General features: G+C 39.2%; 1 protein-coding gene and 1 long non-coding RNA gene across 3 annotated transcripts in view; one reads left to right on the top strand and one right to left on the bottom strand.

The window, feature by feature from the left end:
- Window positions 1–9521: 9521 nt before the first annotated feature.
- Window positions 9522–12666, top strand: LOC123877587. The gene is made up of 2 exons (XR_006798619.1): window positions 9522–11066; window positions 11450–12666. It is a non-coding gene; the product is annotated as an uncharacterized LOC123877587 (long non-coding RNA).
- Window positions 12430–22671, bottom strand: part of LOC123877552 (C-terminal-binding protein) — a 122515-nt gene continuing 112273 nt past the window's right edge. For both annotated transcript variants that reach the window (XM_045924367.1, XM_045924368.1), the window contains exons 6-13: window positions 22396–22655; window positions 20151–20282; window positions 19212–19411; window positions 18497–18596; window positions 17822–17952; window positions 17308–17554; window positions 14841–14971; window positions 12430–13871 (exon numbers count right to left, since the gene is read on the bottom strand). In XM_045924367.1, the coding sequence (XP_045780323.1) occupies window positions 13809–13871; window positions 14841–14971; window positions 17308–17554; window positions 17822–17952; window positions 18497–18596; window positions 19212–19411; window positions 20151–20282; window positions 22396–22655 (1264 nt within the window). In that variant the 3' untranslated portion in view covers window positions 12430–13808. The remainder of the gene's footprint in view (window positions 13872–14840; window positions 14972–17307; window positions 17555–17821; window positions 17953–18496; window positions 18597–19211; window positions 19412–20150; window positions 20283–22395; window positions 22656–22671) is intronic.

Raw genomic sequence — 22671 nt, 5'->3', positions numbered from 1 at the left:
AGGGTTGCCAAATGCCAACTGTACCTACTTTAATTATGTTTAGTATAGTTATTGTACTATAATTTATCGCTGCGTACTTATATACTTACTGCTGAAGAAATTCAAAATACTATATTTCAGATGGATGGATCGATAATTTTTTTAACAAACTAATCCTAACTTAACTGGTCGGGAATAAACTAAAATGAAATGTTGCAATTTTCATTGCATAAAGTGATAAAATTAAAAATATTATGTTTCTAGTATTCTTATACAAACATCTGGAATATTACAATAATTACGTTTTGATGAAAAGTCTGCCAAAGTCCACTTGATCAGTGTGGTCGACTGTGGCCAAACCCTTCTCATACGTAGGATGAACATACTCTTGTCTATTTTACATTTTCTATACAATACAATTTTTTTAAAAGTGTAAGACTAGATAGATATACCTATTAATTTTACAGCTTATCTTGAAAAATACTAACAGTTCGAAAATACGACGAAACGTTTCGAGACAAGGTACGTAGTGCCCCGTCCGCCGTTTGGCTCGTCTTGGCAGGGGCACTGCCGTGCAACCTGAGAGCTAACCGAAATTTTTTTGGCAACCCTATTAACAACATAGGTGATCTAGAAATTCAGTGCGAAACTTTTAAATTCAGCTCCATTCAGCCACAGTTGTTTGACCTAGATTCATCGTGGAACATTTTCGAATGTAATAAAGGTTTTTTTTAATGTGCCATTTAACCTTTCGTGAGACTCTCGTTTGAATAGATAAAATATGAATTAAAAGTTTTCAGTTTTATATCTTGGCATTTGTCTTGGTAGCAGTGATTAATTATTATGTCTAGCTAAGTAGGTAGGTAGGTTGACTTTTTAATGATTCCGTACTATAAAGGTAAAAGGTAGAACCAACAATTTACCGAGTAAAGGCTAGTAAAAGCCCGAAAATGATTTTCAGAGAACAGTTCGGACTCTTACCATAAGAGCTTATGCGTGATGAAGGTGTGGGAACAAAAAGTGTTATTTTTTATACGATAGTACCTACGGAACGCTTCGTGGGCGAATCTGATTCGCACTTGGCCGATTTTTTGTAGACGAGAATATTCTTCCTTCTTCTGTTCTAGTTTTAACTCCAAACAAATTATGTAGCCGAATGCCGAAACTAAGAGCGTTTGCACACCACGTTTTTTAAACGCGCCGTTGACGCGCGTTAGTACCGATACAGACGCGATACGCACGCGAGTCAGACGCAGCCTAGACCTTTGCACAGCTGTATAACTTCTAACACGCGTTAGAATCGATACAGACGCGCGTTAGTATCGATACAAACGATAACAAACTGCTCTGTAGGATAAAAGCGCGCCGTCGACGCATGTTTCTAAAACGCGCGACAACGACGGCGCGTTTAAAAAACTTGGTGTGCAAATCCCTAAATCGGAAAGGCTCTTTCAACAATATTATCAAGGTAAATTTATTTAGGTAACGGCTAATTAATTAAAGCCGAAAATAGTCTAACTCCAATTATGGCTAATACGAGGTCGCTTGAATTTACGAGGTACGCTGTGGTGTGGGAGTACCCGCGTTCAAGTCCTGACAGTGGCTTTTTGGGACTTTGTAATTTCTAAATTGTATCTATCTGGTCTGGTCTGACTGGCGGTGTTACTAGTTACACCGCCTAGGTGGTAAGTTGCCACCTGAAGCAAGCTGGAGCGAGTTATACACGACGGAAGACTGCTTGACGACATTTTTAACCCCCGACCCAAAAGGAGGGGTGTTATAAGTTTGACGTGTGTATTTGTGTATTTGTGTATATGTGTATCGGTGTGTCTGTGGCATCGTAGCGCCTAAACGAATGAACGATTTTAATTTAGTTTTAGCAACTAGCTTAGCAAGTCACTTGACTTATTGCAAGTATTCACGCTGCAAGTGACTTGCTCAAAACTGACTTCTGCAAGTTTTATTGCTACAGGATACTTAGCTTTTCAGTTTGAGGGTTAACACCGATAATAAATAGATAAAGAATAGAAAAAATCTGGAAGCGCACAACATTAACATCCCAAGTAAATCCCTACCACTACCTGAAGTAACTAATGAAAAGCGGCCAAACCCTCAGAAATGAGGAATTCGATAGAGATAAAGGCAATTTAGGTAGAAGTCCTCAAAGAAAATGAGGTCAAATACTTGATTCCGGTAAAAATAAATCATGATCAACATTAAAATCTAGGTCAGACATCGTTTTGCTAGGCAAAGCATTCAACGATTTGAAATTTGCAAAAATTCAGGTCACAGGGTCCCAGTAGGTACTAGACGTAGAGTCGTTAGCCACAAGGGGCGGATAACGAACGCTATACAGGCAAAGCTCATAGAACAGCTATAGAACGTTTGACGGCAGTAGATAGGCAACATAGAATTCCGAATTTGTATAGAATTGGTAAAGACTATAGAAGCGTATAGTTTGTCGTTGCGCCGACGTCTGGTGAAACATACATTTTGTGGCGTTATTGTGAGGAACAGACGTGCGTGTAATATCCTTGATGTATAAGTACCTAAATGATTATGAATAAATGAAATATACTTTTATTGTAAACCACAAAATTAATTCAGGAAAAACCATAGACTATATATATTACTATTTAAATCAATGGAAAAAACCATGGAAAAACACATACAAAGCAAAACAAAACATAGGCAAGTAGGTAGGTACAATTTGGCGGCCATGGTGCTAAGGACATAGCTATAGATATTAGTACATTAGTACATTTTTTTTTAGCTTTTAGTTTCTTTGTTTTGTCATGGTTATTTCATGTTTTGTGTTCAATAAAGTTTTCTATCTAGCTATCTACCTATCTACAGTTCGTCAAGTGAAAAGAACTCTGACCTTGAACTTACGCTCTCTCTCCTCAGTCGATCCCTCGGACTGTGATCAAGGCTTTGCTTTGCTAAGTACCAGCTTCATGCATTGGATTCTTAGATGATTCTAAGATGCCTATTCACTCTTGCCTTACTTACCAGTTACCACTATAGAAATATGGTATGCAACCGTAATGTCAAATAACAAAATAAATACCTACCTAAAGCCATAGCCATAACAAAACGACTCTACTCCATTTCGTCTATACACAGCGATAAATCTTATATTGTCATAGGGTCGAGGTTTAACAGGGCTCTCTCCGTCACTCGTTTCATACAGTCGTAGTTCCAATTTCATTTCCAATATTAAGCAACCAAAGTCCATGAAATTTTGCAGACATATTCTAGAAACTAATATCTGTGTCTGTGGTGTTTTAGATTTTTCTAAAATATGTAGTTTTAAAATTACAGGGGTCAAAAATTTGTATGAAAATTTTTAAGACCGCGTAACTTTGAAACCGAATATTTTAACAGAAATCTGAAAAACCACAGACATAGATATTAGTTTCTAGAATATGTCTGCAAAATTTCATGGACTTTGGTTGCTTAATATTCAAATGAAATTGGAACTACGTTTGTATGAAACGAGTGACGGAGAGAGCCCTCATAAAGGTCTCCTCTGCCCTATGACAATATGAGATTTATCCCTGACCCATATCACAAGGCTTGTACTCTTATGGTATTTTTGTCTTATAGCAACTATAGCTACTATTGTTTAAAACCGCATCTCATTAAGAAAAGATGTTTTATGCATGAAGAGCATTTTTATACTGAGCAATGACACTGAAAGAATTAAATCTCTGTTTTTAACCCCCGACCCAAAAAGAGGGGTGTTATAAGTTTGACGTGTGTATCTATGTATCTGTCTGTGGCATCGTAGCTCCTAAACTAATAAACCGATTTTAATTTAGTTTTTTTGTTTGAAAGATGGCTTGATCGAGAGTGTTCTTAGCTATAATCGAAGAAAATCGGTTCAGCCGTTTGAAAGTTATCAGCTCTTTTCTAGTAACTGTAACCTTCACTTGTCGGGGGTGTTATAAATTTTTAATTTACACTTGTAGCGTTTAAATTGTCGTAAATGATATTCATCCTACTAATATTATAAATGTGAAAGTGTGGATGTTTGGATGTTTGTTGCTCAATCATACAAAAACTGCTGGACGCATTTGGCTGAAATTTGGAATGGAGGTAGATTATATCCTGGATTAACACATACGCTAGAGTTCCCGCGGGATTTTGAAAAACGTAAATCCACGCGAATCAAGTCGCGGGCATAAGCTAGTTTTAAATATATATGTATGTATGTCGCAGGCCACGCGACTAGCAGTCTGCTAGTCACCGCGTCGCGTCAGAGGCCCATTGAATAAGGACCCCGGACACATCTCATTACTAGCGTATACTCTGACGAACAAGTTTAGCCGGTTATCCATTATATTATAAATATTATTATAAATGCGAAAGTGTGTCTGTCTGTCTATCTGCTACCTTATCACGGCCCAACAGTTTAACCGAATTTTACCAAATTCGGTATAGAGTTAGCTTATATCCCGGGGATGGACATAGGCTACTTTACGGGATTCCTAAAGACCCATCCGTTTAACCGATTTGTATGAAATTTGGTACCGAGGTAGCTTGCGTCCCTGTAACTTTTTAGATAGAACATAGGCAACTGTTTATCCCGGAAATCAAACAGCACCCACAGGATCTTAAAAATCTAAATCCACGCGGACGAAGTCGCGGGCATCCTCTATACCTAATATTATAATTTATATTTAATGCCCTATTTCTGAGATATAAAATAAGTTGCAATCCGTGTTTGTCTAAATAATATATTTACTTATATTAATTGATTTAACTAAACAACAAACAATATTTAAGTAGGTACCAACCTACTTTTATTTATTTCTTAAACATTTTTTTCAGAATCGTATTAAGATAAAGAGCGCGCATTAATGATGCAAAGGCAACATCTAAGTAGATATCTAGTTATACTAAGTATACCTGTACAATATACCTACCCATCACTCCCAACCGTACCGGGCCTTTGTTCAATACAACCAAAGAGTAGAAATGTTTAGAGACAGAAATTATTAATAACTAGCTGATGCCCGCGACTTCGTTCGCGTGGATGTAAGTTTTTTAAAAATTCCGTGGGAACTCTATGATTTTCCGGGTTAAAAACGCCTTCCGGTTAAAACGGTTAAAAACGGTTCCAGGTTAGCCTACGTGCTAATCCAGGGTATAATCTATCTCCATTCTAAATTTCAGCTAAATTCGTCCAGTAGTTTTTGTGTGAAGGAGTAACAAACATACACACACACATACACGCATACTAACATAACACAAACTTTCGCCTTTATAATATTAGTGTGGAGTGTGATAAATAATATTGTGATAGTTAATATTTTACCCTGCCTGATAATATGTAATTATATTAACACAATTGTAGTGTAGAAGTCTACTTAAATAATAATAATTAAATTAAATACTGCTTAAAAATAGTCATAAATACTATTTGGGCGTTTCAATTTTCTGATTGGATTTTTTTGCAAACCCGTTGTGATTTTAGCTTTCGGATTTTCTAATCGAAGCGTTCCACCGTAATATAGGAATTCAGTGAATAGTACTATGCTACGGAATAAGGATACTAGTACTAGGCCCAAAATAAATAAATAAATAAAAGTTTATTCAGCTCAACAAAATCACAAAAAAAAAGAATAAAAATAAAAATACAATTCATACAAATTATCAACTACAAATATCAACTTAAAATTAGAAAATACTATGACCAATATTGTGTCTCTGAGCTAAAACATAAACGTTTAATAAGTACATAAACGTTTATTTATAGTTAAGCGCAAGCCACATTGGGAGCGAAGCGAAACGAAACTAAGTTAGTTTCGCTTGCTTACTGTACGAATCGCTGGCTTAGTTTAGTTCTGTAGTTCGCGGTGTGAACCGAAGTATGAAAAGACGCGGTAGCGACATGAGCGAAGCGAAACAACTTAGTTCGTTTCGCTTCGCTCCCAATGTAGTCTGCGCTTTAAGAGCAGCTTTAGTAGTCTGACATATACGCAAGTACATAATATAAAGACTGAAGAGCACTTGAAATACTCTTAATCAGATACCTACCAATTAAAATATGTTTATTATACGGCATTATAATTCAGCTGAGCTTTTAAATAAAATCACAAAAGAACCTTTGGAGTCCGCTATTAATATATTTCAGTCATACCTACCTAAGCTTTTTTTTACCCATTATTTTATTGGGCTCTACCGTACATCTACTCTGTGATCGTTTGAAAACGTTTCTCCTTTATTTGTCGGCGATTTGCTAAATTGCCAAAACAAATGACTTTGTTGATTCCGCCCCAACAATAAAACGGATTCCGATTGTTTTGACTACCAAGTGAATTTTGCTTGAATTTGGCATTTGTATAGGTATAAAGGCGAACGCCAAAAATTAATGCAGTTGCCTACCTTCCCACTTAATTTTCATCTTACAGACTACATAGAAAAAGAGCTTGTAAGGGCCAGACCTTTGTTATTTTAAGCTGAAAGTTTATCTTCGCATTGTCCCCAACACAGGGAGGAAAAATCAGCGACTATGTAGTTTGGACCATGGTGGCTTTGGCGGATAACAGGTAAAAAAACGTATAAATATTTCGTCAAAGTATAAAGTGGTTTTGTTTTTCAGAATAGTATTAGAAATCACATCATGCATTGCCACATACTTAGTATCATGGCAACCTCCTACCAAACACCTTAAACTTTAATATGTCTTGGGTGACTGGCTGGGTTACTCGTAGTTTGAGAATTTGGCTCTGCCGATGTGCCATCCTACTCAAAATTAAGCAAGATGTAAGTAGTACCTAAGTATACGTGACGCGACCAATCTAAGATAGAGAAATTGTATCCGCCATATATTGTGACTTCTTTCCCTATTACAGTTCATGAGATAAAGCCCGTTGACAGACAGACAGACGGAAAGATACCCGAGGTTTTAGGGTACCGTTGGCACCCCTCGGGTACGGAACCGTAAAAACCTTATTCCACGCGAATGTAGTCGTGGGCATCATGTAGTGGATTCATGATTTCATATGGATGATATTGATGTTAGAAACCCCATGAACGAGTGCGAAGTCGGGGGATTGCAGCTAGTAGGTACCTACTCTCATGAAACCTTGCACACTTGCGCGCGTCGAAGAGTCGGACGAATTGACGCGGGGAATTGTGCGAGGTTTCATGAGATTTCATATACAGAATTCTAAAATTCGAAGAAGCGTAGTTCGACTGCTAGACATATACCTGCATACATAGTAGTTACCTGCGATTAGCGATCGCCTATTCCATTAGTCTTTTCGATAAAAAATAACTTTTGTCTATGGTCTTTCGTTTCTACTAGCGGCATCGCTAATAGAATGTCACTTTGTCTAGGCCCTCAGCTCGGATAAGTGTGCGTTCACCCTAATAGAGACGCATAATCCAATGTAACTATCTGAATTCTCGGCAAACTTAAATCCGTTTGCTAAACACATTACGAACCGCTTGAAGTTGGAATCTCCGGACGCCATAACTTAGGTTGGCGTCTTATGCAAATCCTGAAGGGACAGTCCGCCGCTCTAATGAAAGCCCCGAATGGCGTGACCTAGATCTTACATTTTGCGCGAGGCTGAATTACATAACTATAAAAAGTGAGAACCAGGTCAAAAAGAATAAAATATAGGCTATAACCTATTTAATTGAGTTTTCAGAGCGCGGAGATATGTCAATTATTGAGATGTTAGCTCATTCAGCCTTTTCCACCACATTAGTTACTATAAGGTTTTAAGTTTATTCACTTATCAGTAAACTTAATCGTGTTCCTGAACTGAATATATCTAATGTTCTACATACGTAATTACCTAAACAGTACTATGATAGTGAGTCATGGAAGGGAGAGAAGGGGGATACACACCCCAATTGCCGTGTCAACCTGTCGCAAACTTTCAATGATAAATTATATTTGGAGTTGCCTGCGTCCTGAATACTTATTATAATTTTTAGGGTTCCGTACCTCAAAAGGAAAAACGGAACCTTTGTCAGATCACTTTGTTTGTCTGACCGTCTATCATGTCTGTCAAGAAATTATAGGGTAACTACTTCCGGTTGACCTAGAATCATAAAATTTGGCAGGCAGGCAGGTCTTATAGCAAGAGTAAATGAAAAATCTGAAAATCGTGAATTTGTGGTTGAAAAAAAAAACTAAAATGTGTCCATGAAAAAATAAATAAATAATTAGTATTTTCAATTTTCAAACCCCGGTACGGAACCCTCGGTGCGCGAGTCTGACTCGCACTTGGCCGGTTTTTTTAATTTATAATATGGGCTCTCGAGAACACGAGAGCCCAGACCACGGATTTCATGATGGTAGTCTACAGACCTTCTTCGTAAATCGTTCCTGACCTCAACGTAGATAAAGTTTGACTTTATTCCTTCAGGACTTTTACAACATTGTCATTTATAACTGGAATGAAAAAGTTGCCAAGTCGCTGTGGCTTACGATCCCCATGATAATACAATAAAAACTTTAAGTGTCGAAGTAAGGAAGGTATACTTACATTGTGGCTTGCCGACTTTTATTGTCCTACTTGTTCCTTACAGAAGAAGCTTCTTATATGGCGCAAACTTTTAAGTACAGTCGTAATCCTAACTTATTCAATAGGTCGATTCTACTATCTCGTGGTCCGTTTCGGACCCACCGCTGGCAATGTCCCTGGTGGTATTTTTTTTATAAAGAATATTAGCAATGTTAATAGTCATGAAATCCCCTCCAACTAAGCGTAAAGCTAGGAGTAGATGCGACAATAGTGGAGTTCAAACCCCACCCCTTCGGAATTCAGTCTGCTCCTCAATAGTTGAGCTATTGATGCCGAGATATGGTTAGTCCTATACTCTATCCACGGAAAGAAGTTAGTACAGTCCTCTCTCTGTTAGGTAATCCCATACAAATGACAGAGACGAAAATCACAGCGGACGTTAACCATTTTTAGAGTTCCGTACCTCAAAAGGAAAAACGGAACCCTTATAGGATCACTTTGTTGTCTTTCTGTCTGTCCGTCCGTCCGTCGTGTCTGTCAAGAAAACCTATAGGGTACTCTCCGTTGACCTAGAATCATGAAATTTGGCAGGTAGGTAGGTCTAAAGGAATAAATCTGAAAACCGTGAATTTGTGGTTACATCACAGATAAAGTGTTTTAATTTTCAAAGTAAGATAACTATACCAAGTGGCGTATCATATGAAAGGGCTTTACTTGTACATTCTAAAACAGATTTTCATTTATTTTTAAGCATAATAGTTTTTGATCTATCGTGCAAAATGTCGGAAGAATACCCGAGTACGGAACCCTCGGTGCGCGAATCTGACTCGCACTTGGCCGGTTTTTTAATCATCAAGTAATTGCACAGACATGTCTTCGAATTCTCGCTCTTTCTCGGTAGAAATCGGTGCTTACATTGTGGAGATAAGTCTTTAGAGAATACTTTAGAAATTCGATTCAATTCCCTATCAATGTAAATTGAGCCTAAAGCTAAATCCCAAACAGCCTGGTTTGAGAAATCTCTTCAATCCTTTTGAACAGGTATTCACTTCGGGGTTCAAAAAAATAAAACACCAGAGTCATTAATCCGAAAACAATAGTTTTATTTAAGAACTTTTCACTTTCTCATAAAATATACACATTGTTTTTGTCATTAAACTAAACTGTAAGTAAATACTAATTTTAAATACCAATCACGTTTCTCGGATTATCTGGGTGGCTATTGCGTTCCGTCTATAGTAAACGTGCTCTCGCTTCATGTACAAATCCGTAACTTAATTCTATTTAGAAAAAGAAAAAAAAAATGAAAGCATGATTTTTTGTACATTTCAAAATAATAAAAATAAACACAAGTCCTCCTGTTTGTTTAATTAATCAAAGTGTGATGATAGGTCTACAGTCCATTGTCGATACTTAAAAATAACAGTTTTGTATGCATATGTGCAGCTCGGGCGAGCGGGGTCAAATGCGAACAAATGCTGAACACACGATCGGGGCGATGGATCCAACATTCAAATTACAAACTTGTATCATCAGGCCTAGCTCAGTAGCAACCCCATTATTCAGTTCCCAATTTCATTTTATTGGCTTTCAACTTTCAATATAGTGTTTTTAAAATGGATCTGAAAGTCGTAAATACTTTAATATCACATGGGACTTTACAAAGAAATTTTGGCTTCATAGAGCATTATCTCTGTCACTCATACCTATGTGACGTTATACCTGTCTCAACAAAAGAAACAGCAATCTACGAAACTATTATCTTTCTAATCTTCGATGTGCAATCTTTTCAGCAGGGTACTGTAACAGCTACAGCAAATTTATTGAATTGCTGATGCTGCAAAATATAGTGCTAGCTTTTAGTTTTCAAGAAAATAGCCCTCACTTGCACATAATATAGGAGACCCCAAAAGCCCAACTAACTGATATATCAAAGTACAGGTTAAACTGCATGGTCTTAAAAACTGAGATTTTGCATGTATGGGGTTTCTCTATAGTGTGGACCCACACTAAGAAAGGATTTTTCGGAAATTCCACCCATAAAGCTGAATCAGCTAGTTAACTATATTATACTTTCTACTTAGCACTAGATTTTCCAAACTTAATTATTTTAATATTTTTACTCAGAATAATTGGGTTCCTACTGTATTATGGATAAGATTGTAGTATATGTAACAGGACAAATCATTGTATAATAAGAGCCTTATGGCATAACTAAGTATAACTACAGTCAATTCATAATATGTTTGTTAGTCTGTTCCATATACTACTACCTTCTTCAATTCAGTCATATATTTTCTCTATGAAGTCACAACTAAAAGCATAATTATTTACATCTCATGTTACATGATTGAAGATTTAGTGCAAAACTTTCTATGCCAAAAAATTTGTCTACGCCTTTATTTATTAGAAAAGACAAACAAAAATCAATAAAGCATTGGCTGCGTAGCATAGACCTATAATTACAGAGAAACTTCATTTACAAAAAAAATACTTATATATATAAAACTTTATTTTTTGTAAACTAATGAAGAACACGAAAGTTTTGCAAAACCCGCTGGGGATACAATATTCAACTCCAAACTGCAGACTAAGGTTGAAATCTATAGAGCGCACTTTGCCTTTGCTTCGACTTGAGTTTCAGTTAAAACGAGACAGATTTATTATTTAGCGCATTGGCCAGGAAACTGGATAGTCCTCTCTGGAGGTGCTGGTGGGGTGCGCACATAGGCGCCAAGAGGCTCCCTCGGGCTTTTTAGTAATAGTTTTAGTTATAGAATTAGTTGTTAAGCTAGAAATAAGTACCTACTAACATAGTTTAAGTGATTTGTCATACTAACACAATTATGTGGGTCTAATGGCCTGAAATAAAAGTTAATTTATTTATTTTTTATACCAGCGGTATAAACGCTGTCTTGTTTTAACAGTGTCTTAAGTCTGAGCAAGGTCAAAGTGCGCTCTATAAATATCAGCCTAAGGAAATATCGTGGCCAATTCTGTAGTACACAATCTAAACTAAATTAAATTGACAGGTTTAAACCTAGTGCTGTTCTTTACCACAGGGAATATTATGAAAATTATAGCACACAATTTAGACGATTTATCTAAATTGAGTTTCAGAAAGCCCCTAGCCGCTAGGGGCTCTCCAACGGCCAAAATTAATGCTCAATCTATCTTTAACTTGTCGATAAGTTACTTAGCAACGCTGTTATTTGTCAGACTTTTGATGAATAACAACATTGCTTAGTAACTTATCGACAGTTTACAGATAGATTGATTATTATTAATTTCGGCCGTAAAACATTATCTACGCTACCGACAGCGTGCTGTGACGTCACGAAATAAGACCGACACGCTGTTTGATCGCGGATTCACTGATTCTAAATTCAGGACCCATGCTTGCCATATTAGCTTGTGTTTTATGTCATTAAAAGAGAAATATGACAAAGTTTTTGCGTTCTTGCAAGCATTTAGACTTTAATGAAATTAGATTTTATAAACATAGGTTATTGACAGTGTTTACAGAGTTTTTCGTATAATACGGTACTAAATCGATCAATATTCGTGTTTCTTTGGCAAATTTCTTCATTGAAACTCGCACGCCGCGGTATCCATCGGCCGCTATGGTAAAATTTAATACTGACGGTTGTGTGGCGTATAACCTTGGGCCGTCGCGGATGGCGTGCCAGCAAAACCGAGCTCAAGCATTTACGAACATAGCACTCGGCTGTCATCGGTCGCTAAAGCGGTCTCTTAGGTCGAAATCTATAGAACGCACTTTGACTTTGCTTATGCTCAAATTTCAGTTAAAATGAGACAGATTCATGCCAGCGGTATAATGCTGTCTCGTTCTAACAGCGTCTTAAGTCTGAGCAAAGTCAAAGTGCGCTCTATAGATCTCACCCTTAGTGATTGTGTACAACAGAACTAGGCATATTATAGGCATCAATTTTTTTTAAACAATTTGTACAACAATTTCCTGAATACTGAAAAGCATTTCAAAACTTAATTTAAGAAGGTCTTACGTTTTATTTGATTTCAATTGAAAACATAAAAAATGTTTATTTTTGGCATTTCATCCATACAGATACTGTAAAAAACAACCACATAATTGCTCTTCTGCAGTAATAGTTTTTCAGTATTCGGCCATTTTCAGCCTAATAAATTTTTCGTGTACTTAAACAAAAAAAAAAAAGAAATATAGTTCTTACAATTTAAGTAGATTTAACATAATATTTCAATTCCATCATACAATTGGCGTCATGTAAAAAGACCTCTGGACATTGATTAAGATTTACCTGCGCATGTTTTCTTACAGCACGCTAATGAATGGTTGACTGACGAACCGATATGCGGCGTAGCAACCCCCGTCATCGTACCTCACTATATTATAAATGTGAAAGTGTGTTTGTTTGTTGGTTCGTCCTACAAATGTGTTTTTTTTTTTGCATGGACATAGTTAAAGCCTGGAGTGACAGACTACTTTATATCCCGGAAAATCTGAGTTCCCATAGGATTTTTAAAAACCCTACATCCACATCAGCGAAGTCATGGACATCAGCTAGTCAAACGGTAAATCACCCACTGCGCAAGTTCAATATCAGAGGTCTTTCTACGTGACGGCACGTGTACAGTACGTTCGAAACATCGCCCCTTCACTCCACACACATACATCGGCCCGCGATATTTGCACGCTTCATAACAGTATATAATATAGCTGTCCCAACTTACCAAATACAAACACAGAATCAACTAATCGCTCAAACGACGTTTGCACCAACACGCGTCACTTATACACATCAAATATACTTTAAGAGTCCGTAAGCGGAGTCCATTGGACGATAGATTTGCAAAAATATTCAAAACACCCCCAAATTACAGTCTTTCACATTCAATACATGCACTATAAAGCTACATTTATTATTTTGTACGCTCCCTCGTCTCACTTCCTATATTGTTTAAAATGTCTTTTACACTTATTACAGGCGTAATTAAATATAGCTTTAGGGGTATGTCCTTTATGCTCACCGCAGAGACAAAACGTTTGGACAGGCATACATATCTCAATATTTAGATATTGCTTGTTCTAGCAGCCTGTCTCGGTAGGGTTGCCAAAACATCTTGGCCTTGCTCAGCCTTTCTGCACGGAGGTCAGGGCTGAACAGTTTCAGGAACTAAACTAACAGGCATGCGTATGCAAACGTCGGTCCACTTGATATCACTCGTTGGCTTACGACGTAGGTACTTATGACATAGTTGCGATGGAATCAATAAAACTATTGTTTGTATGTTTGTTTGTTTGCTCGGCGCTGACGGTACTGCAACGTAGCGTGTCGCCTAGTGGACGTCGGAGCTCTCCTGCTTCATCTGGTGGTTACCCGAGTCCGAAGTGTTGATTGGCTGAAATCACAAAAATGTTTTAATGTAAAAACAACTCATCTGGCACATTGCTGTTGTATAGAAGTATACCCTATTCTTTAATTGGTAAACATGACTGATGAATTACATGCATTAAAGAAGCATAGCGAGGGGGTTGTTTTATGGATTAGGGGAGGGTATTATTTTATTCAATGACAAGATAGCTTTGCCAGCTATCTCACTTGGTGGTAAGTAATGATGAATCTAAGAGGTAGTGCGCTGATTTGGTATGGGAATAGCTGTCATATTGAAGTCTAATAAATTTCTACCCTGCTGAAGATACCGGAACCCTAAATCCCTTGCTGGCATGTCATTGCTGGTAGCAACCAGTTACAGGCAGTCTCCCACCTGGTTAGACCAGAGACAATATAGAAATCGTAAATTCCTAAATTGGTCCTGCCGGGAATCTAGCCCAGGATCACCCACTTATAAGAGTTATGTGATGAGAGTTGTAAACCAGAGTTGTGATTGGGAGTTATTTGATAACTCCCAATCACGACTCTGGTTTCGTATTGTAGTTCAGAGTTATGTGATGGGAGTTGTGATAGACACCCCCCCTCTATGTAGCAAAAGATGAGGCATTCTGAACAAAAATTGTTTCCTTACAACTTGATATCCAGTGTCAATGTATTTTTAGCAGTTTAATAGAAATCGATTTTTATTGTAAATAGCTCTTCTATGGATATTTAACTTCAATCAAAGTGAACTAGAGTGAAGGAACTCTCGGTTTGATCCTGAATCGACGATATGTCAAAAGTTATGATGAGGATCAAAGAAAATTAGGTGATTTACCGGCTTGCTAGCGTCGAATGTAGAACATTTGACGCGTGTAAGTGACGTTGAAGTCTTGACAGTTTGTTACAAGTTCCCTGTTGTGAACTGTGCTTCAATGGTGATGGGGGAGATGAGATGGGGCCTGGGGTGATGAGATGGGTGCAGCAATATACTCACGAGGGTGATGGGCGGCTGCTGCGGCGGCGGCTGCGGCGCGGGCTGCGGCGGCAGCGCGGGCGCCTCGTGCACCGCCGTCGTGGAGTGCGCGGCCTGCGCGCCGCCGCCGCCGTAGTACCCGCCGTTCATGCCTGCCACCACAACCACACAGATTAAAGGCCAGAACCAAGCAAAACTGTGACAAACAAGGATTTATTCACTGTGTACCGAGAAAGAGATGGCAATAAAGCATGTCCACCGCCACCAGATCAAAAACCAAACTTTATTACATACATTTTTACTTTTATTTGTGCAATTGTTTGTACTTAAATTATTATTTGACCTAATACTTAAATTAAATAAATGGCGAGCCTACAAATTAAATATCTAAAACTTCGGTTCAGTCACATACAAACAATCTGGTTTTGGTAATAGCCTGTCAGTAGATTTTAAGGATTTTTTAAATTCGAGTGTAATGCCCAGTTTGGTTTATAGTGTTTTTTAACTGGGACAGAATGGGGAAATCCAAAACCATAGGAGGTACAGGGAAACTGGGGCACAGTCATTTTTTTGGTCAAGAGTGGGTTGTCCATAAAAATCAATCAAATTGACTAAATTTTTTTTAATGCCGATGATCAACTCAGTTACATGTAAGGATCGTTTTGTATTGAAAGGAAAAAAATCAGCACAGCAGAAATTGGTCAAATTTAAGTGAACGTTTTTTGTCACACAAATGTTAACATGAGGGAATAACATACAGTATTCAAGAAGGTGTAATGTACTGTCGGGTCTGGAGTAGAGGTGTCAAATATGGTTAGATTCCTATATCATAATATTAATGTTTGTTACAGAAAAATATTGAATATTTTTTACGTTAAAATATATTAACTATCAAAAAAAAAAGCCGCAAGCAGAAACTTGCATGCAAACGATTTTCAACCTTATTGACATATTTCAGAAAACCACATATTAGCACTCTATGAATGATACTGAGCAAGAATATGACAAAATAACAACTTTCTCGTTACCGTCAATAAGGTCGAGAATCGCTTGCACCTGTTTTTCTGTTGCTTTCACCCCTAGCGAACCATTATACAGATTACCACCTTAAAAGCGACGTCTGGGAGGTGTCGGAGGAGGTTCTGTAGAAATATATTATATCACTTTAAAAAAACAAATAATTTTTATTTTTTTATTTTGTATTTTTATACTTAAATTATTTCTTTTCATTAATTTTTTATAAGAATCATCAAAAAGAAGTGAGAACTCATCGCCGGCGCACTACTGAGCACGGGACTCCATTTCAATAACACTCAAGTAATAAAAATAGTAGGTACCTAACACTATACTAGTACGTTGGTACTAGTATAGTGCTAGTATACAAATTTCAAAGGCACTTGTAAATCTTTACTTCAATAAGTACCTACAAGCTTCACAAAAATAAATAAAAGATTCTGTATTCCTTGTTAGCACCCTTCAGGTTCAGATACGGAACCCTAAAAAGCATGACAATAAAGAAATCCCGAAAGACGTATAGTATATGGTAATAATTTTACTCTAAATACCTAGGTACCTATCTATATCTACCTACCTATTTATGTAAAATTAAAAACAATTGGAATGATAAAGAAATGTCAAGAAGGTACAAAAAGTAGATAAGTTTACCCAGTTACCTATTTAAAAATCGTTTTAATAACGAGCTTTTATTTTAGCCTTCATCACGGCTAAAACTAATAGAAAAATCCAACAACCCAAGCTCCAAGCACGCCAGAGCTATAACAGACACTCGGTTCCTATGGCTACCTCCCAGTTCCATCATGAGACCCTGGATATAATCACTATGCCCGCCCGGTTCCATCATGAGACCACACAAACACACACATTTCCAAAAAGACCAATACAATTTACGTACCTAACCTATAATAACAAACGCGCGAAATATATGAAGTAACTAACCTAATCTGTGATAATATCAACTCCGATAACGAAATATGATATTATTTACATTCAGTATTACCCACAACCAAGTTCACAAATAAATAAATCTACTGTCCTGATTGAATAGCAAAATCGAAAGAATCTATTTGATAAGTAAAACTACCGAGGGGCAATATTCCAAACGAATAAAAAACTAACGCGTAGCGATTATCACGCATTTTATCGCGAATGAGTATGATATTCGCAACCATATTGATATCGTGTGACGTAGATCGGTAGACGGTCTATCTTTGGCAAACGCCTCGTGAAATTTAAAAGCAATTTCTAATAGAAAATGTATTGCTTTAAAAATTACTATATTTTGTATTAAATATGGGGTTTATTGAAAATCTAATATCCTGAATATTTTTTTATATTGAATATGTATTATAGATAAATTATTTTTTGACACCACTAGTCTGGAGACCACCAGCTGCATTTTGTAGAGTGAGATCACCAGTACTGGTTTTGTTGTGTCGTGTGAGGGGTGGCGTGTGTGGTGGCGAGCTACCTTCGCTGTAGGTGCTGGGCGGCGGCTGCGGCGCGGGGATGGGCGGCGCGGGCGGCGCCAGCACGGGCGCGGCGCCGGGCAGGAAGTAGTCCTTGTTGACGCAGTTGCGCAGGCAGTCGGGGATGCGGCCGACGATCGCGCGCCGGATCTCCGACGCGGCCATCTCGCGCAGCTCCTGCGCCGACGCGTCCGAGTAGAAGGCCGCGTGCGGCGTGCACAGCACGTTCGGCGCGTCCTTCAGTGGGCCCTGCAAACCAAACGTCACATTACTAACAACAATTCAATATTAGCTAGCAAAAAGCGCAACGATTCAGGGGTGGAATATGTTTTTGCCACTCATCACATCGTGGTCAGATTTCGCTCACAGTGGTGATTCTTTTGATACTCGTATTCAACCTTTTCCTCCATAAATAACTCGCCGCTACTTCAAAGTTGTTAAGTGTAATGACTCTGCAAGTAGCGTCGTCCATCAGTCCGCCACCGCGTGACTGTATAGTGTATGCGTGGCACTCACCTGGAAGACATTGAAGGGCTCGTTCTCGTGCACGTCTAGTGCGGCGGCGCGGATGCGGCCCTGCTTGAGCGCCGCCGCGAGTCCCTCGTCGTCCACCAGCCCGCCGCGCGCGGTGTTTACCAGGAACGCGCCTGAAACCATCATAAAACTGCTTTTATATCCAATCAGGCCCATCACCAGGAAAACATGAACCCCAGCTTTATTCCCCAGCGTACCACCACAGTGTGCTTGCATAAACTGTCAATGTTAGAACATGTTGAACATTCTGCAGAGGACAGGAATGTATGTACTATGGATAACCACTTCACACTTAAAGTGAAAATAACAGTAAAATAACTAGCTGTTACCTATGTAATACACATTAAGTAATTATTCTCTAAAATACATATAACATTCACATTCAGTCCACATAACAGTTATTTTCTTTCCCTGTGAAGAGCATTGCAAGGGTACTTCAAAATGTACAAAGCTAATCTTAACATTAAATTACAGTCATTCATGGGTAGCAAGAGCAACTACATATAAAGATGTAGGTATTTAGACATTATTTTGATAATTCATATTCCACTGACTCTCACAGACTGAGAGGAGGCCCGTACTCTATAGTGAGCCAGTGATGGACTGATCATGATGACGGTGAGAGTAGTTAATTAGGTAATAAGCTGATATTGTTACCTGGGCGCATCTGTTTGATAGTGAACTCGTTGATAAGGTGATGATTGTGTTCATTTAAGCTGCAGTGCAATGATACACAATCACTTTGGAATAGGAGGTCCTGAAAATACAAAAATGTAACATTAGATTTATTTATTTCCAAACTAGCTGATGCCCGCGACTTCGCTCGCGTGGATTAAGGTTCTTAAATTAATTTAAATTAAAATTTCTTAGATTAAAATCCTGTGGAAACTCATCGATTTTCCGGGATAATAAGTTGCCCATGTTAATCTCTCAACCAACTCTGTACCAAATTTCATATAAATCGGTTAAACAGATGGATCTTTAAGAATCCTGTGGAAATTCTTTGATTTTTGGTCTAAAAAGAGCCTATGTCCTTCCCTGGGATGTAAGCTAACACTGTACCAAATTTCATGAAAATTGGTTAAATTGGTAGGCTGTGAAAAGCTAGCAGACAGACAGACAGACATATGGGTAGATGGAAGTAAGTATGGATAGTAAATTTGTGATTTTAGGTTGAATTGTTACTGTAAGTGTAATGTAATGAAACAAATTATGCCTCTTGCTTAACAGAGTACAGTTCAAAATAGAAAAAGCCCTGAAAAGTAGTAGACAGAAAGACACAATTTTACATATATGGATTTATGGCTACCATAACTACACCAGCTCCCTCAAATTTTGTAAACACACACTAATGTCTAGAACAGCCTGGTACCTGCAGCGTGTAGACCCTGGTGAGGCCGAGGGACTTCTCGATGCCGTCGGGCAGGTAGGGGTCGTAGAAGATGACGTTGAAGCCGAACGCCTTGGCTCTCAGCGCCACGGCCGAGCCGATGCGGCCCAGGCCTACGATGCCGAGGGTGTCGCCGCGGATGCGCGCGCAGCCCGTCGCCGCCTCGCGCACCTGCTCCGGACCTGGAAACCAATGAGTACAGTCCAATTTTTTTTAATTAACCATCTACGTAATAACTTACAGCTCTGAAACATGGTAGTTAGCAGCTACGGACCTGACTCGTTTGGCAGGGAGCCGCTGGATTCGGACCATGGTGTGTGGAAGTCCCTACCAAAGACCTATATCCATCAGTGGATGTCTATCAATTGATAATGACGATGGACCTGATATTACCCATTATGTAGTCGCATAATGGAAGGGATTTTTTGGGATAGTGATGGGGTGGGCTCCCAGATCCTTCTACACACAACTACAATTCCAAGTGAGATTTTGACTCACCTACAGAAGGTCTATTTCAAACAAAAGTTCTGTTCTATGAAGCTGGTTTAGTATGACACTGGACAACAAGTTGCAATGAAAAAGGAGATGCAGCCCAAAAAAATTTTTATTTGGAATTACCCAATTTGTGCATAGTACTACAGGTGGTTGACATAATTTAACAATTGATATCAGATGTTAAGTTAAGATGTAATAACTGGGAGTGGTGGCTTGCCTTAACATGCTCTCTAAGGCATGGAGGGCATGAAATTCCATCAAATTCGGCCACCGATTCAGTCATCGACATTTATTTATTTATTATTTATTTATTTAATCAATTTATCGTGTCTAACTCTAACTACCTAGGGGCCTAGGCTATAATAGTATCCTCAATTATATCTAATTTATTACTTAATTAGTAGATGTAAGTAGTAGGTAGCATACCTGTGAACTTTTTCCCTTCTCGCACCATATTGGCGAGCCAGTATGTCCGTCGATATAAATTCAATATGAGACACATGGTCGTGTCCGCTACCTCTTCCACGCCGTATCCCGGCACATTACATACAGCTATGCCTGAAAACCAACAATGCACAATCTAAACTACTGTAATGTAACTGCCAGACAATGTATATGCAGATTACAGCTGCTAATGTCTGTTGATAAGCTTTGGCTCCCATTTACTAAAGCTAGATGCTACTGAAAATGATGTCATTGACTGGTCTGTTATCATCTCTAAACTTAATGTAGTCTTCTAATCTTTTATTTCCAAAGTTTAGCTTTGCATATCGTAAGCAAGATCGGCAAAACCCTCACAGACTTAAAAATTACATGTGTAACACTACAACGTCACCAGCTGGCGCTAATTATACTTTGGAGAAATATAGATCGCGCCAAACCATGTAACTTGCCAAGTTGAAACTAGATGGCGTTGACTATAGATTGGCAAAAAGTAAATGACGCTAGGAAGATTTTCCAACCCTACAATAAGACCCAGCCATAGGCAATGTTTATCAATCGAAAATCGAAAATCGATTCAATCAATGGATTCACTAGTATGGATCACACGACACACGAGGTCACCTTGTAGCCGCGCTTCCGACTTTCGCTTCCACTGCGTGGGACGAATTGTATGGGACACGACTCTCTTATGCCCGTGTAAAAGTCGCGCTTCCGACGTTCGCTTCCACTACGTGGGACGTCCGTAAGGGACACGACTCTCGTCGTCTAGTGGTGCTTCCGACCTTGGCTTCCACTGCGTGGGACCTAGGTTAGGGACTCTACTCTGTAAACCTAGAATAAATTCATTGTCTTCACGCAACGTTGCTGTTTGAATTGCTTCGGCTGAATCCCGACCCGTCGACAACGTGGAACTTTCCCCAGCTTTCTTACATCTGGCGCCCAACGTGGGGCAGCTGTCTTACATCTGGCGCGCAACGTGGAACCGCTGTTTACAAACTGGCGGACACTTCGGGCAAGTCAAACACCACCCAAGGCCCAAGGTTCTACGTGACGAGATCGGGACGAACATCAACGTTTTACTTGAAGACCAAACCATCTATTATTAAAACAGACAGAAGTAACTATGCATTAGGAGCTGCTTTGATCCAGGGGGAGGGGGAAAATGAACACCCCGGTTCAACCTTTACGAAGGAGGGGATGGCCCCGGAAACACAACTAAGAAGCAAACCTATTGATCCAGTTTCCTCGTCGGGACGCCTTCGGAAGCTGAGGGGGAGACTGTAACACTACAACGTCACCAGCTGGCGCTAATTATACTTTGGAGAAATATAGATCGCGCCAAACCATGTAACTTGCCAAGTTGAAACTAGATGGCGTTGACTATAGATTGGCAAAAAGTAAATGACGCTAGGAAGATTTTCCAACCCTACAATAAGACCCAGCCATAGGCAATGTTTATCAATCGAAAATCGAAAATCGATTCAATCAATGGATTCACTAGTATGGATCACACGACACACGAGGTCACCTTGTAGCCGCGCTTCCGACTTTCGCTTCCACTGCGTGGGACGAATTGTATGGGACACGACTCTCTTATGCCCGTGTAAAAGTCGCGCTTCCGACGTTCGCTTCCACTACGTGGGACGTCCGTAAGGGACACGACTCTCGTCGTCTAGTGGTGCTTCCGACCTTGGCTTCCACTGCGTGGGACCTAGGTTAGGGACTCTACTCTGTAAACCTAGAATAAATTCATTGTCTTCACGCAACGTTGCTGTTTGAATTGCTTCGGCTGAATCCCGACCCGTCGACAACGTGGAACTTTTCCCCAGCTTTCTTATAATTCTGGCGCCCAACGTGGGGCAGGGCTTCTTACAACTGGCGCCCAACGTGGGGCAGCGCTTCTTACACATGGATTTATGAGGACTGTCGATGTGAACACATTAAAATCAGAGAAAAAATGATCAAACTGTACAGTCTGTCTATCTCCATAATGTGAAGTTTGAACTATTTTCGCCGCATAACTGAGGCTTAGATCTATAGAGTGCACTTTGACTTTACTCAGACTTAAGACACTGTTAAAACGAGACAGCGTTATACCGCTGGCATAAATCTGTTTCGTTTTAACTGAAACTTAAGTCAAAGTGCGTTCTATAGATTTCAACCTAAGACGCACGGCAGAAATCGACTCATGTAAATCCCCCTTGACGAAGCAGAAGAAGAAGCTCACCTAATTCTCCAGCCGCCTTGACGTCAATGTTGTCGACGCCGGAGCCTATGCGTACGATGATCCGCAGCGCCTTGAACTTCTCCAAGTCCTCCTTGGTCAGGATGATGGTGTGCCACATGAGAGCGCCCACCGCCTCGTTGAGCACCTTCTCGTGGATCTCCGAGGTGGACTGTGCGTCGCAGAACGCCACCGTCGCCACGTCCTTCAGGATCGGCATCTCGACGGTGCAGTCCCGGCCGTCAAGTAACGCCACTAGGGGCCTGGAATAACCAAATG

Source organism: Maniola jurtina, chromosome 24, assembly GCF_905333055.1.
Source record: "Maniola jurtina chromosome 24, ilManJurt1.1, whole genome shotgun sequence".
NCBI classification, from domain to species: Eukaryota; Metazoa; Arthropoda; class Insecta; order Lepidoptera; family Nymphalidae; genus Maniola; species Maniola jurtina.
The sequence above is the reverse complement of the archived record's forward strand: the minus strand, read 5'-3'. Positions and strand labels throughout refer to the sequence as shown.